This window comes from Magallana gigas, chromosome 2 (assembly GCF_963853765.1).
Source record: "Magallana gigas chromosome 2, xbMagGiga1.1, whole genome shotgun sequence".
NCBI lineage: Eukaryota > Metazoa > Mollusca > Bivalvia > Ostreida > Ostreidae > Magallana > Magallana gigas.
In genome coordinates, this window is record NC_088854.1 from 35,126,673 (window position 1) to 35,140,362 (window position 13,690).

General features: G+C 35.3%; 1 protein-coding gene across 1 annotated transcript in view; it reads left to right on the plus strand.

Moving 5' to 3' along the window:
* Positions 1 to 8,078, plus strand: part of LOC105320727 (estradiol 17-beta-dehydrogenase 2) — an 80,235-nt gene extending 72,157 nt beyond the window's left edge. The window contains exon 7 of the mRNA XM_034445893.2: positions 4,555 to 8,078. Coding sequence (XP_034301784.2) covers positions 4,555 to 4,769 — 215 coding nt within the window. The 3' untranslated portion in view covers positions 4,770 to 8,078. The remainder of the gene's footprint in view (positions 1 to 4,554) is intronic.
* Positions 8,079 to 13,690: the final 5,612 nt, after the last annotated feature.

Consider the following 13,690-nt stretch of genomic DNA (forward strand, 5'->3'; position numbering starts at 1 on the left):
GCTGCGACCCGAGTTCGCTCCCCGTGATGGACAGTGGTTGTATGCGATATGGTATGGCGGCCGCCCATTTGGACACATGGGTTCTCTCCGGGTACTCCGGCTTCTTCCCACACCAATGACCCCCTCGCACTAACATCCGTGCCAACGAGAGATATTAATATAAGTTGAAGAACTTGTTTATCAATCGTTGTAAAATAAATAAAGTTCATGTTCATGTTTCATGTATCAAGAATAAGGGTTAGTTACATTAAGTCATAGAAAACTTCTGCTGTAGGGTACAGTTTTTTACAGCATGATGCCTAGACCAAAAGTTGGTGTGAAAAGAAAAAAGAGCTGGTTCGGCGGAAAGAAAAGGAGCAAAGTCCAAAAAAGATCAGAGTTCTGATCATCAGGAGGAAACATTGGAAGAGAGAGTGACACAGGCGGTGTTGGAAGTATTAGAGGACAGAGCTGCCCCCGCCATTCCAGACAGGAGCGAGACCCCCCAGGGTTTGGATGGTGAGTCTGATTCAGAGATTACATTTAAAGAGATAGAGAGGTCAAATGATGAGTATGCTATTAGTGAGCCAATTGATACTTTTACTTGGTCAACCCCTATTTCGGCTATGGTTCCTCAGAAGTTGAAACAGAAAATATGGGAGGATAAGTTTATTGATCTCGCGGTACTGCTCTCTAATAACTTGGTTCCTGGTCCAGACAGTAGCAACTATACATTTAAACTCAAGAAGAATAACAACATATCGGTGGTACCGAAAAAGCCAAACAGTCTATTAACTCCATTTTTCAATAGACGACAGCTTCCTTGCGTTTTGTCGCCATATATGCTGAGAAATTTCCAAATGCAACACCGAATCTCATAAAACATGCAGAGACAGTACCTGACATGGCTGCATCGGGAAATGTGTCATGGCAAACATATGATAAGCAAATAAGAATGGATAGACAGATTAGGGGTACTCCATGGGGTAAAATTGATGTAGAGTTCATGCTGCAGGCCCAGAGACCCAGACAAGAAAACAAGCAGTCCTTTCATTCCTTTCGAACAAGGCATGGACAAAGATCACCTTTTACAAACCAATTACCAAGAGGAATTTGCTGGTCTTACAATAGAGAGAGGGGGAAGCAAGCTTGAGCACTGCAAATTTCAGCACATCTGCACAGAATGTTAGAAAAACCACCCTAAAACAAAATTCAGAACCCAAACAGCCCTTAAGAACCAAAGTGTCAACTCCTCTTTGGGAGCAACAAAACAACAATGAAATTGTTACTCCAGTAAGACCTAAAGTTTTGAAGTATTTTTTAAAGGGCTATGATACCGCTATGACAGATTATCTGGTGGCAGGTTTTTCATACGGGTTTGAATTGCATTATGAGGGACCAAGACAATTCAAGTCATCTAAAAATCTTTTGTCGGCTTTGCAGAACCCTGTTATTGTGAACAAAAAGCTATAAAAAGAGCTCGAGGCTCACAGAATAGTGAGACCTTTTGTTACACTCCGTTTTGATGCTAGTAATCTTCAAATTTACCCTATTGGTATTGTTCCAGAAAAGAAGAGGTTCAGTTTAGGCTCATACACTATTTATCTTTTCCTGAAAACAATTCTATTAATAATTTTATACCAGAAGTCTTTACAAAAGTCCATTATGCTACTCTCGATGATGCTGGTTTTGTCCCGTGCAAATCATGAAGAATTATCTCAAAGTGAGAGGTGTGGAGGATGGACCTCTGTTTTGCTATGGATGAGAAAGGCCTATATCCCGTTCAGAATTCTGCAAGGTGCTGAAATCGGCTCTGAAGTTCTTAAAGTTGGACAGTCATGAATTCAAAGCACACAGTTTCAGAATAGGAGCGGCAACTCAGGCTCATCTACAGGGCTTCTCAGATTCACAAATAAGAGTTATGGGAAGATGGCACTCCGAGTCATTTCAGAGATACATCAGAGTGTCCTTGTTTCCAACATTATAGTTTCTATATCACAATAATGTTATGGGACATTTGTTATATAAGGTCCAGTAATAATGAATGACTGGCTGAGGCGGTATCCAATATTACTGGCTAGGTATTTGAGTCTTTTTTAACATTCAGGTGTCTGTATGAGGTTTATATCTCATATTTTCATGTTTTTCAAGATTAACACATTTAGGATATCTGTCATATAGGGTCTAGTGATAATGGATAACTGACTGAGGCAGTATACATTGTTGAAGGCTCTGTACTTTCTTGATGTTGAAATCTTGCAATTTCCTTTTGTTTTATTAGAGTAATGTGGGAAGAGGTACATTGTATTGAAGTAATGGATGTTTGCAATATAGGGCATGAGACCCTAAGTGTTTGGAGTTGATGATTTATCATCTTGATAGTTATACTTTTCATGTTATATTTAACGAGTCTTATGATGGAGATAATCATGTTCCAGGTTTAATTTTAATATTAAGGGATGACTATCTGAGGTGGCACCCACGTATTCGAAAAAGTATTTAGGATTAAGTTGTAAGATGTGTAATGGGGTGTTACAAGGTATTTAACATCAAGATGTAGGTGTGTTCACTTGTTTTTAATTTTCTTTTTGGCAAGAAATGTGTAAACAATATTTTTCAGTTAAAACAATTGTTTACCTTCAGCTTTTAAAGAACTGACATATTTCATGATCACTTAATTAGCATTGCTTTAGAGGTGACTGACTGAGGTGGCACCTACGTTTGACAAGGCGAGTGTACATGGATGTTCACATGTTTATATCAATAGACATTTAGGGGCCTGTTTTGCATTGTTACAGCAATTGTTTCAGTCTAAACATGTACATTTTACATTTGGATGCATTCCAAATATGACTTAATTAAAGCTGACATGAATTCATAAAAGCATTTGGTCGCCATATTAATTTTGATCGCTCCTCTACTGTCACTTGGGTATATATACCGGTTGAGAAAGTTACGGTCGGTTGCTTTCTGATCGAGGCATTCAGGTTGCACGGACTTCTAAATGCATGGACTACACAATGTAGTAAAATGTTTGTAATAAATAATAAAGAAAACAACAATCAATAAAATACAAAATATATTTATTCTTTGAAAGAATTTCCAAGGTATCCGTAATATTTTGCACAGATAGTGCTGCCTTACTTCGCATGCACATCGAACACGTGTATCGTTCATACAGAATGCATAACGTCTGCATCATTTTAAAACCCTGGCGGTAGTACATCCAACACAGTAGCTAAATGATAGTAAATCCAAGAAAGTAACAACGTAATATCGTTTCCACCCGTTCCTACTAAAACGCTCCATTTCTAAAATCCATGCGATCATTGACATTGTTCGATCTGCCACAGTGTGTAGTTTGCGCATGTGCGATGTTATAATATACACAGGAAAAAGGTCTACACTTATCAAGGATTTTATAAGCATCTGTGGCTGGATTTCAGTCTGTCTTGTTTCGTCATTCATTGGATATGCCTTGCCAGTGAAGTGGTTGTCATATTATTTTTGTTCCAAACGTGTTTCTACGCGTCTTTTCGTCCAAAGTAACGTGTTCGGGTAAATGAAATACGTGAATGCGGTGAAGCATGAGTCGTGCTCTCGGCCTTATATAGGGGGTGTGTAGCGATGAGCAGAGCAATATAAATCGACAACTGATATGGCGGTAGTCGGAGATAAAAGGGAAATAATGCGTATTTATGAATTCATGTCAGCTTTAATAAACTTTAGGATTCTTAACATTGAAATGGGTTATCCACAGGCAATAACAATGTATTTCATTTCACAGTGAGCATGCATGTCAAAATTAACACATGTTATTTAATCTCTTTTTCTGTAAATTTAGGTAACCACTATTCTAAATGTTCTTAGGAATTGTTTTCATAAGTTGGTATAGACTGATTTCTGCTTTAAATTTTGCTTCTCTACTAGAATCTTCACTGTTAAACGAAGCACATTTTTGGGTGGGGCGAGGGACACTTCTCATGCAGTTCAGTGTTCCTCTAGTGGGTTATTTTTGGGGCCCCACCTTCTATTGCATTGTTGATAATTTACTAAATTTATGCAGTCTCACATTTTCATGTTTATAATCAGTATAACTTTATCTTCACACAAGCCATAGTTTTTCTTTATCAAGGTAGCAGCAGAACAGAGCTGCAAATGTGCTTCCGGTTCTATTCAACAGTAATAGTAATGTAGGGTTTACCAGTATTTAAGAGCACATAAAAAAAATTACTAGTAGTAAATTGAGTAGAATTTTCATATCATGCCGTAGACCGTAGGTAAACGTTTTACGTGTAGCATGGGCCTGTCACGGGCTGGGTTAACTATCTTGGGCATCAATATACTGTCGTAAAACGAGCTACAAACTGATATGAATTAAAAATGTTCCGAGTCGAAAAATCGAAAATTATTATTTTATGGTTTTAACCTCTCCTTCATGTAGTTTTTATTTTAAAAATGATTAAATATTTTTGAAATAATAGCTATATCCACGCGGTAAAATACGGGATCCGCGTTGACGGTACTGTATTGATAAGCAATATTATATAATATTTTTTTAATATTTCTTTCTAGATCGGGATTTTTTCCTTAGTGCAGAGTTTTCAGACATTTGCTACAAAATTGAAGATGCTCTACTGTCAAGCAAGCCAAAAAGTCGTTATTATAGCGGATTTCTTGCAGAGTTCATTCCATTTATCTACATTTATTTGCCAGTTTGGTTGAGTGATTATCTATTAAGTGTTCTAGCCAATTGGTTTGAATTTAACCCAAAGATGCAGAATTATTAAGTATTAAATCTTCATTTCAAAACTGGTGAATTTAAAAGTGATAAGCTTGCCTAGAGCAATGTTTTAGATAGCTTTAGCGTAGCTTTAAAAATTGCAAATAAGCAGACCTTACAAGTCAGAAGTTCGACTTTGCTTCCTACCCTACATTTTTGTTTGCCATACACATTTATCTTATATTTACTTTAATGTATCATTTGTTTAATTATTGTATTATATGTGTGTGTTTGCATTTTTATCTGTGTTTCCGTGTGTATAATTTCTATAACTATGAAGTAAAAGGAGCTGCCTTTGATATCATGGGTTCGTATGGCATTTGTTAGAGTTTTGTGTGATTGCATATCTCAGACTCAAGATCGACGCTCATGCTGCTTACCATCAGCCAATTAACGCCTTTGGCATTTCATGCCTGATTATTAAGAACGTAGTGATATAATTTCGCATGCTGAATATGCTGCTTTATTTGCTTTTGAATAATGTGTTTTACAGTGCGACCGTTGGGGCGAGCGCAGCATATGTACAAACAATGAATTATGATGTATCAATAAAAATAAAATTATCAACGTAAACAAATTTGATTGCAAAAGAAAATAAAACAAACTTATTTTTTTTCAGTAAATTTACATTATTCATAGTTTATAAGATTTGTTATTTATTTATATATAAGTATAACAATAGTTCAATCTCAGATACAATGTTGTTGAATAATAAAAAATTTAATATAAATGTTCATTGCACACTATCTCCTCTTTTAAAGTGATTGTAACATACGTCAGTCCATCCCCTTTTTTTGCAGTCGACAATTTTTCTTTAAACTTAAAAACAAAAATTGACTTATCATATAGAGCCCCCCCCCCCCAAATGTTAAAAAAAATATTTATTTTTCTTTCAATTTACACATAGAAAATCGACTTATCATGGAGTTGCCCCCTCCATGTAATAAATGGAAGTCAAAATAAAAAAACCCATTGAACTGAAAGCTTAGAATTTTCTTTCGTAAATTTGAGAATTATCATTTTTTTTCTTTTTTGCTTGTAAATATTTTTTGGATGAGGGTTACCGTAATTATAGTGAATAAAATAAATGTTAGCATTCATCCAAGTGAGTGGAAGTTACAAATGTTTCCTACATCTGAAGAAATGTCCTCATTCTTTAGCTTTGCAAGATTTTGAGAGGAATCTCAGCAGATTTACAATAACTTTAGTTAGAGTTATTTCGTGACGTCAGCGTTCACGTTGGTTAAGTGTCGTCTGACTTTGTAAATTAAAACTCCCCTGAGAAATAAAAGTACGCGAAGTATACTGTTGTATTTAATTAAAAAGCATGATGTTCTTAAAATTACACATTTATATGTACTTTGATTCTCGCGAGAACTTGAGGTTGGAAACCATTGGTACTATGAATTGTGGGTCATTTACTGACGCCGAAAAAAATATATCGGATCAATGTGTAAACCTTTGTGACGTCACTCGATTATCTTTGATTGATAGTGTAATGAGGTGAACTTTAGAGGTACCATTGACTGTATGTCGTATACATCGTTATTGTTTTTATTGTCTTGCTGATTCTCGTGAGAGTGTGAAGTGGTGAAAATTTCCATGATTACAGGGAACTACTGGGACGATTAAAACAATGCATTATTGGTCCGAAAAAAACGTTGAATGAATGTGCAACTAGTCCGAATTTTCTATTCACACACGCCTTGCCGGTAGAGCTCGCTTAACATAATTTATTTTTGAATGCATGTATTCTATCCAGATTTCAGAATAAATTTTGTAATACATATATTTTATTTATATTGTTTTATCCTTTCTGATATCTGTAAAAGCTCTTCTTTTTTTTGAGAATGTGAAATACACACAAATGATATGTTAAGCTTTCATTCATAATAAATTCTTAAATAAGCTAACCTGCGCTAAAAGTTCAAGTGAACTTTTCTTATCACCTTTTGTAGACTGTCTGTAAACTTTAAACATGTTCGACTTCTTAACCAGAATGACTGACCAAAGGACTATATATATGGTTTGAGCCTAAAATGGCCCCCTTAAATGAACGTTGTCATTTTACCGTAACTCTTTGGGGTTTTTTTTGTACAAATATACATTTGAACTATTTTCATAGTTTTCATTTTGATTTTAGTGCACACAATTTAAAAATTTGACATCATAAAGTTTACCTTTTCCCGCCATTTTTTTTTTCATTTTTAGCATAAAACGGCTTGTTTAGAAGCAGATTTTCTTTAAAGACACATTGAGCGACTGCTTGAACAAACATAATATTTTCACCAAAGATGTATCTCTCCAATACTTATAAGTTACAAAAAGTTCGTTCTTGTTCGAAGAGTCGCTCTAGACTGTTGAGTCGGTATCGGATGAGAACCCGAGTCAGGACAAAGTGCATATCATGATCAAAATTATGAGGTACCCTTAGATACCCCAGATAAACCCTTACACAAGGATATGGAAATTGGTGAAATAAATTCTAAAGTAGGTCTAAGCTTCACCCGTAAACCAATCCCCAAACCGCGTAAACCAATCCCAAAACCTCGTAAGAATATAGCTGTTAGTAAACAACAGCATGTAGAAAATTGTCTTGCTATGATAACCAATGTGATAAAAACAATTGTATAATGTGTTGTAAATATAAATAATAATAAGTAAACTTGCTTTGTATGTATTGCTCGCTTTTGATTAGGTACAATAGTGTGATCCCTTTGACATTTTGACTGATAATGAAATACCGCTGAATAGTAAACGCTGACGTACCACCTTGAAATTTGTAAAGGCGGAGTCAAGGAGATTACACATATTCGAAATATCGGAACCCGTGACTAAGTAAAGAAACATTGAAACCGACTTGTTGTAAGAAACTTAAAATTACTGGTTAATTAATTATAATTGTTAATATGTTACTATCAACATCTTGAGTTTGGACAAGGATGTTCTTGTTTTCATGGTTCATTATTACTTCCTCCTTACTATAATCGAGAAAGTCAATTTAATATGACTCTTTTCAAAATTCTATTGATGGAATAAACACATACACACTTTGGGATCCTCTTAACATCAAATTTCCGGGGATGGGACGCATCAAGATTCCCGATAAATTAAAGGATATTAAAGTTTTCCCTATGGACACAATAATGGCGGAATTGCCAGTAGACAATGAACTACAACCTATGGAATCATTACTTGGGTGGGAACTGGGAAGTCTTTGGTTTGATGTATTTTTAATTTTGGCAATAATGGTCATATTTGGAATTTGTATCATGAAACGTAAAACTATCAAAATATCTGTGCCGTGGTTGCTGGTCGGTTGTCGAAAAAAGGGTGGTGACAAGGATGAGGAAAGTTTTGGCAGAAACAATTTATCTGATGTGAATCCTGATCAACGAAATTCTCAAGAGACTATTGAAAAGAAATCCCTAGTAATGGACACTACAACCTCAAAGAAACCTCGCCGACATGGAAAACCACGACGATCAATTGCAGACGCTCACGATATGGAACCAATCACTGAAGAATTAGCATACCAGTTTACCGGAGAGAATAGGAACTCCGATTAGCCGAGGCCTGAACGCTATGGACCAGACCCGGACTTGGCACGCGAATACCTTGCAGAAAGGGCGTTGATGTCTAAGAAATAGAAGAACGCAGTCGATGTTCCGCGAGGAGCAAACTCGCCATCCGCGCAGGAAGTGCCGTTGGTGTTTATGAAATAATTATAAAATGTTATATTTGAAATTAAATGTGATGAGCTGTGAACTTCAGATGGAATTCATCGACTCCGAATTACGCAACGTTTTCTTGGTTATCGTTCCGATTATTCGAAATGGATGCAATTGTGAGAACCAATAACGTTAGTGTAACTTTAATATACGCTGGACTGTGTAACCTTTATATGTGCTTATGTATTATTAATTCCAGCGACGCTTATGCTTGAATTAACATGATTAAATAATGGACTTTACATGTGTTGAATATTATTGTTGTTAAAAGTATATTGATTATTACTAACTTTTGCATGAAAAACTAAACAATTATATATTGTCATGTGTGAAGTATACATATTTGTTGACATACTATTACTGTGTCTCAAGCTGGTATAGGAAATTGGTCATTTCATTCGACCTCTTAACATAGATGTTCTGACCGGTGTGTCACCCGGAAGGTCATCTAACCTAGAGGAGTTTGAAAGGTTATTTCTCACACCAGGCACTTGGCGAAAGAAATCTCCCTCGGGGATATTTTTTTTGTTAGGGGGACGTATGTAACCAGATAGCCGTATATATATGAAATATAATTTTATGATTGTATTCTGCTTTACTTTAAATAGTCAGTAGCTTGCTGTGCACTCGATACGAGATAGGTGTATAGTAAAAAAAAGTTAAAGGCCGGTGTAATGAAGAATAATGACCCCCGTAGAATAATGACCGGGGGTCATTTTTCTGCGTAGAATAATGACCGGGGGGTCATTATTCTACGCAGAAAAATGACCCCCGGTCATTATTCTACGTAGAAAAATGACCCCTTTGCCTGAAGAAGTATCATTTTCATAAAAATGAGCACACTCCACATGAAGAAAAGTGACCCCTGTAGAATAAAGACCCCCTTGTAGATTAAAGTTTTCAGTATATTTTTTGATTATTTGTGAAATAGTCTTTACACTACAGTAAAACACGGTTATAGCGAACACGCTTATAATGAATTGGTGCTTACAGCGAAGTGAATTTCATTCCCCAAGTCTCTATTTCATGTTGTAAACTTGACGGATATAACGAATTACGCTTATAACGAATTGGCCGTCCCTGGGACTTCGTTATAAGCGTGTCTTACTGTATTGTAATTTTTACTGCTGCAGTTTAGAGAAAGTAACAGAAATTATAATTCATATTCAAATAAACTTATGTGAAAGAAGGGGTATATCTTAGAAAATAAAAATCCTTCCGTTATAACAAGATATTGACGTATTGCATCGGGGTTTGGTTGTCATCTTAACAATTACATTTACATATATCTATATATGGTGTTCCGATAGGGCCACTTCGACCTAAATTGCAAAGGCGATAGTGCGAAGGCAAAGGAGCAAAAGTGCAAAGATGCAACGACGAAGCGCGAAGATGTGATGCCTAAAGTGCGAAGTGAAGGAGCGATACTTCTGTCGCTCCTTCCCAACTTTGCACCCTGGCCTTCGCATCTTCGCACTTTCGCCTTCTTCTTTTTTTATTGCATTCAGCAAGTCTAGGTCGATTACATAGAATTTAATACAGGCGCCGTACTCGCAAAGGTTTTCCGATCAATCCAGGCTATTATTGGTACGAATGCACTAGGCCATCGCGCTTACTATGAATGTGTATAAATATTTTAATGTGTACATGTAACATATATGTTTACCAATAACGGCTATGCCTAATCATTATCTACTCCACACAAAATTTAATGTCCGCCATAATGTGTACATATGCACTTCTAAACTTCTGTCACTAACCAGCCGTCTGTTTACCGTGGACCAAACACAGTAACATTCTAATTTCATTATGCAACACTCCTTGCTCATGCATGGATCTAGAGGGGGAGAGGGGGTCCGCCCCCTGGCAAATTCAATATTACTAATTTTATGCAGTAAATCGGGAGAGGGAGTCCGGACCCTATCCCTCTGGATAATTTAATCTTATTAATTTTATAATTTTTTTTCTCCAAAATATGCCTCGGAACCCTTTAAACGATGGAGAGCTCCGCAATTATAAAACATAGGTAATCACAGACTACAAAGCTCACCGAGACGAGGCATCACCTTTATGAGGCATCACCTTTATGAGACCACCTTTATCATATTATATGAAAACCATCCTTTATGATCTTGGATATTCATGGATTCTGTTTTGACACAATATCGTATATCATCTGTTAAAAAATTGTATGATAATCATATGTTCATATGTAAATCAACACAATAATAAATAATTAAAATTGAATCCTATCATACTTACAATATATATTATATACTACCATAAAATACCGTACAAAATTGTTAGATATGATATTATAACGATATTATAACATATGATATGACATTGTATTGTGTTATACATAATAATTGTATTTGATCAAATAATAGAATATCATAAAACATAATACAATATAGTATTATATGAAACAATATCATATTGCAATAATACATCATAACAGTGAAACATATGATATTATATTGTATAATTAAGCATTGAATCATTATTTTTTTAAAGATGTGGTCTCATAACTGCAATGGTGTGCATACAAATTGTGTAATGCGTGCTAGCGCGTTATGAAAATTTGTTTGCATTCATCGTTGCAGTTATAAGACCTCATCTTTCAAAAAATAATGAATCAATGCTTAATTATACAATATAATATATTGTCTTCTGTGTTGTGCGTAAAAAACACTCAAATCAACCAATGCAATTTAAAAGAGGGAAAGAAATGAATGTAAATATTTTAGTATGATATTGTATTGTATGATACTGTATCATATTTGATACATAATATGATATTGTTTTATATAATACAATATAATTTGATACAGCATTGTATCATATCAAAAGATACAATATCATGGGATAAAGTAAAATATTATATAATACAATCATATCATACACATTGTATCATATGATACAATAATATATATTAAAATATCATAAAATACAATTTAATGTGATATAATAATATATCATATAAACCAATATCATATTATACAATATCGTGTGATACGATATTTTATAATATTACAATATCATACTTTCAATTTTATGTTATATAATTCTATATTACAGAAACCAATATCATAACACAATACTGTATGATACAATATCATAGAATATACAATATAATAACATAGGATGCAATATTATATATTGCAATGTCATATGTAATACTGTCATGTGATTCAATAATAAATAAATAATACAATCTAATATTATACAATATTGTATCATATTAATCAATACTATACATAACAATATCATGATACAATATCATATCATAAAATATAAAAACAAGAGATGTTTGTAAAACACTTATGCCCCCTTCCCTTGGAAACATCCACAAAGAAAATGAACTGCAAATAACTGGAATTTTTTCTATGTCCAAGGGGTATAACTCTGTCGAAAATTGCTCGATCGTACCCAATATCGTGACCTAGATACTATCATGATAAACCTGTATACACAATTTCATTCCAATATGTTTATCCTCTGTGAAGAAAATGAGCGAAAACTGCAAATACATGTAACTAGAATTTTTCTACGTCCAAGGGCCATAGCTCTGTCGAAAATTGCTCGATCGTACCCAATATCGAACTTGACCTAGATATTATCATGATAAACCTGTATACCAAATTTCATTTGAATATGTTCATCTTCTGCGAAGAAAATGAACGGAAACTGTTAGTGGGCAGACCGACAGCAGCAGAGCAATATGCCCTCCCTTCTTCAAAGTGGGGCATAAAAATTGATACAATATTTTATCGTATCATGTAACGTTTTACAATATAACATATTTTGTTAAATTGTATCCTATTAAACAATAGTATTTCAAATCATACAATACTATATCATAGGAATCATGTTACATCATTTACCAACAACCACATCTATCTATCAAGCAGGTGTGAATGAAGTAGGAGATTTCTCTAGCATCCTTGATAATGGAGATCAAGCTCTGCATCTCAAGCAACCTCTGCGTTTCATTTATAATATAGTTACATCAACTATGCAAGCTATCATCTATATAACAGGTGACCTGTTCCAAAAAACTAAACCTCATCAAGAATCATAAACCTATGGCTCTGATTCAGCATTCAAGCCTGTCAAGTGCAACAGTATCATAAGACGCACCACCCATGCAAGATTGGTGAAGTTAGGACCAGTTAACTAAGATATCATCATCAGAGGGCACCAGCAATTCAAACTTTTACCTCCTCCAGCATCTCCAACCTATGGCTCTGATTCAGCATCCATGCCTGTCAGGTGCACCTGTATCATAAGACACACCATCCATTCAGGTTGGGTGAAGTTAAGACCTGAAATAACTAAGATATATATTTTGAGCATCCTTAATAATGAAGATCAAGCTCTGCATCTGAAGTTACCTCTGCGATTCATTCATATAACAGTTGAATCAGCTATGCAAGTTTGAAATAGTACTATTCTCTATCATCCGAACCTGTGGTTCAGATTCAGCATTTAGGCCTGCCAGGTGCATCGGTATCATAAGACGCACCATCCATACAAGTTAAATGAAGTTAGGACCAGTAGTAACTAAGATATAATCATTAGAGGGCACCTGCAACAAAAACTTTAACCAGCTTCAAAAACCTAAACCTCCTCAAGGATCCAAAACGTATTCAGCACTCAAGCCTGTTTGGTGCATCAGTATCATAAGACACACCATCCATGCAAGTTTGGTGAAGTACGGAGCAGTAACTTAGATATTGCTATTAAAGGGCACCTGCAACAAAAACTTTAACATCCTCCAGCATCTGAAAGTTAGGAACCAGATTAAGTAGGTCCAGATGCATCATCCATGTAATTTTGGTGAAGAGAGGACAAGTAATAGCTTAGATACAGGAGCTGCAACTAAAACTTTAACCAGCTCCGGACGCCGACGCCGGGGGTATAGCATATGCTCCCATTGACTTTGTCTGGGTGAGCTAAAAAGGCGAAAGCGCGAAGATTCGAAGGCGAGAGTGCGAAATTGCAAAGGCGAAAAAGCGATAGTAGTATCACTTCTTCGCTTTCGCAACTTAGCACTTTCGTCTTCGCATCTTCGCGCTTCGCCGTTGCATCCTCTATATTCTTCAAATTGTTCATGAATTATACTTGCATTGAGGATTTCCACAATACAAACTGCTGGGTACATACAAGTTCATCACCCAGAATTAATGATGAA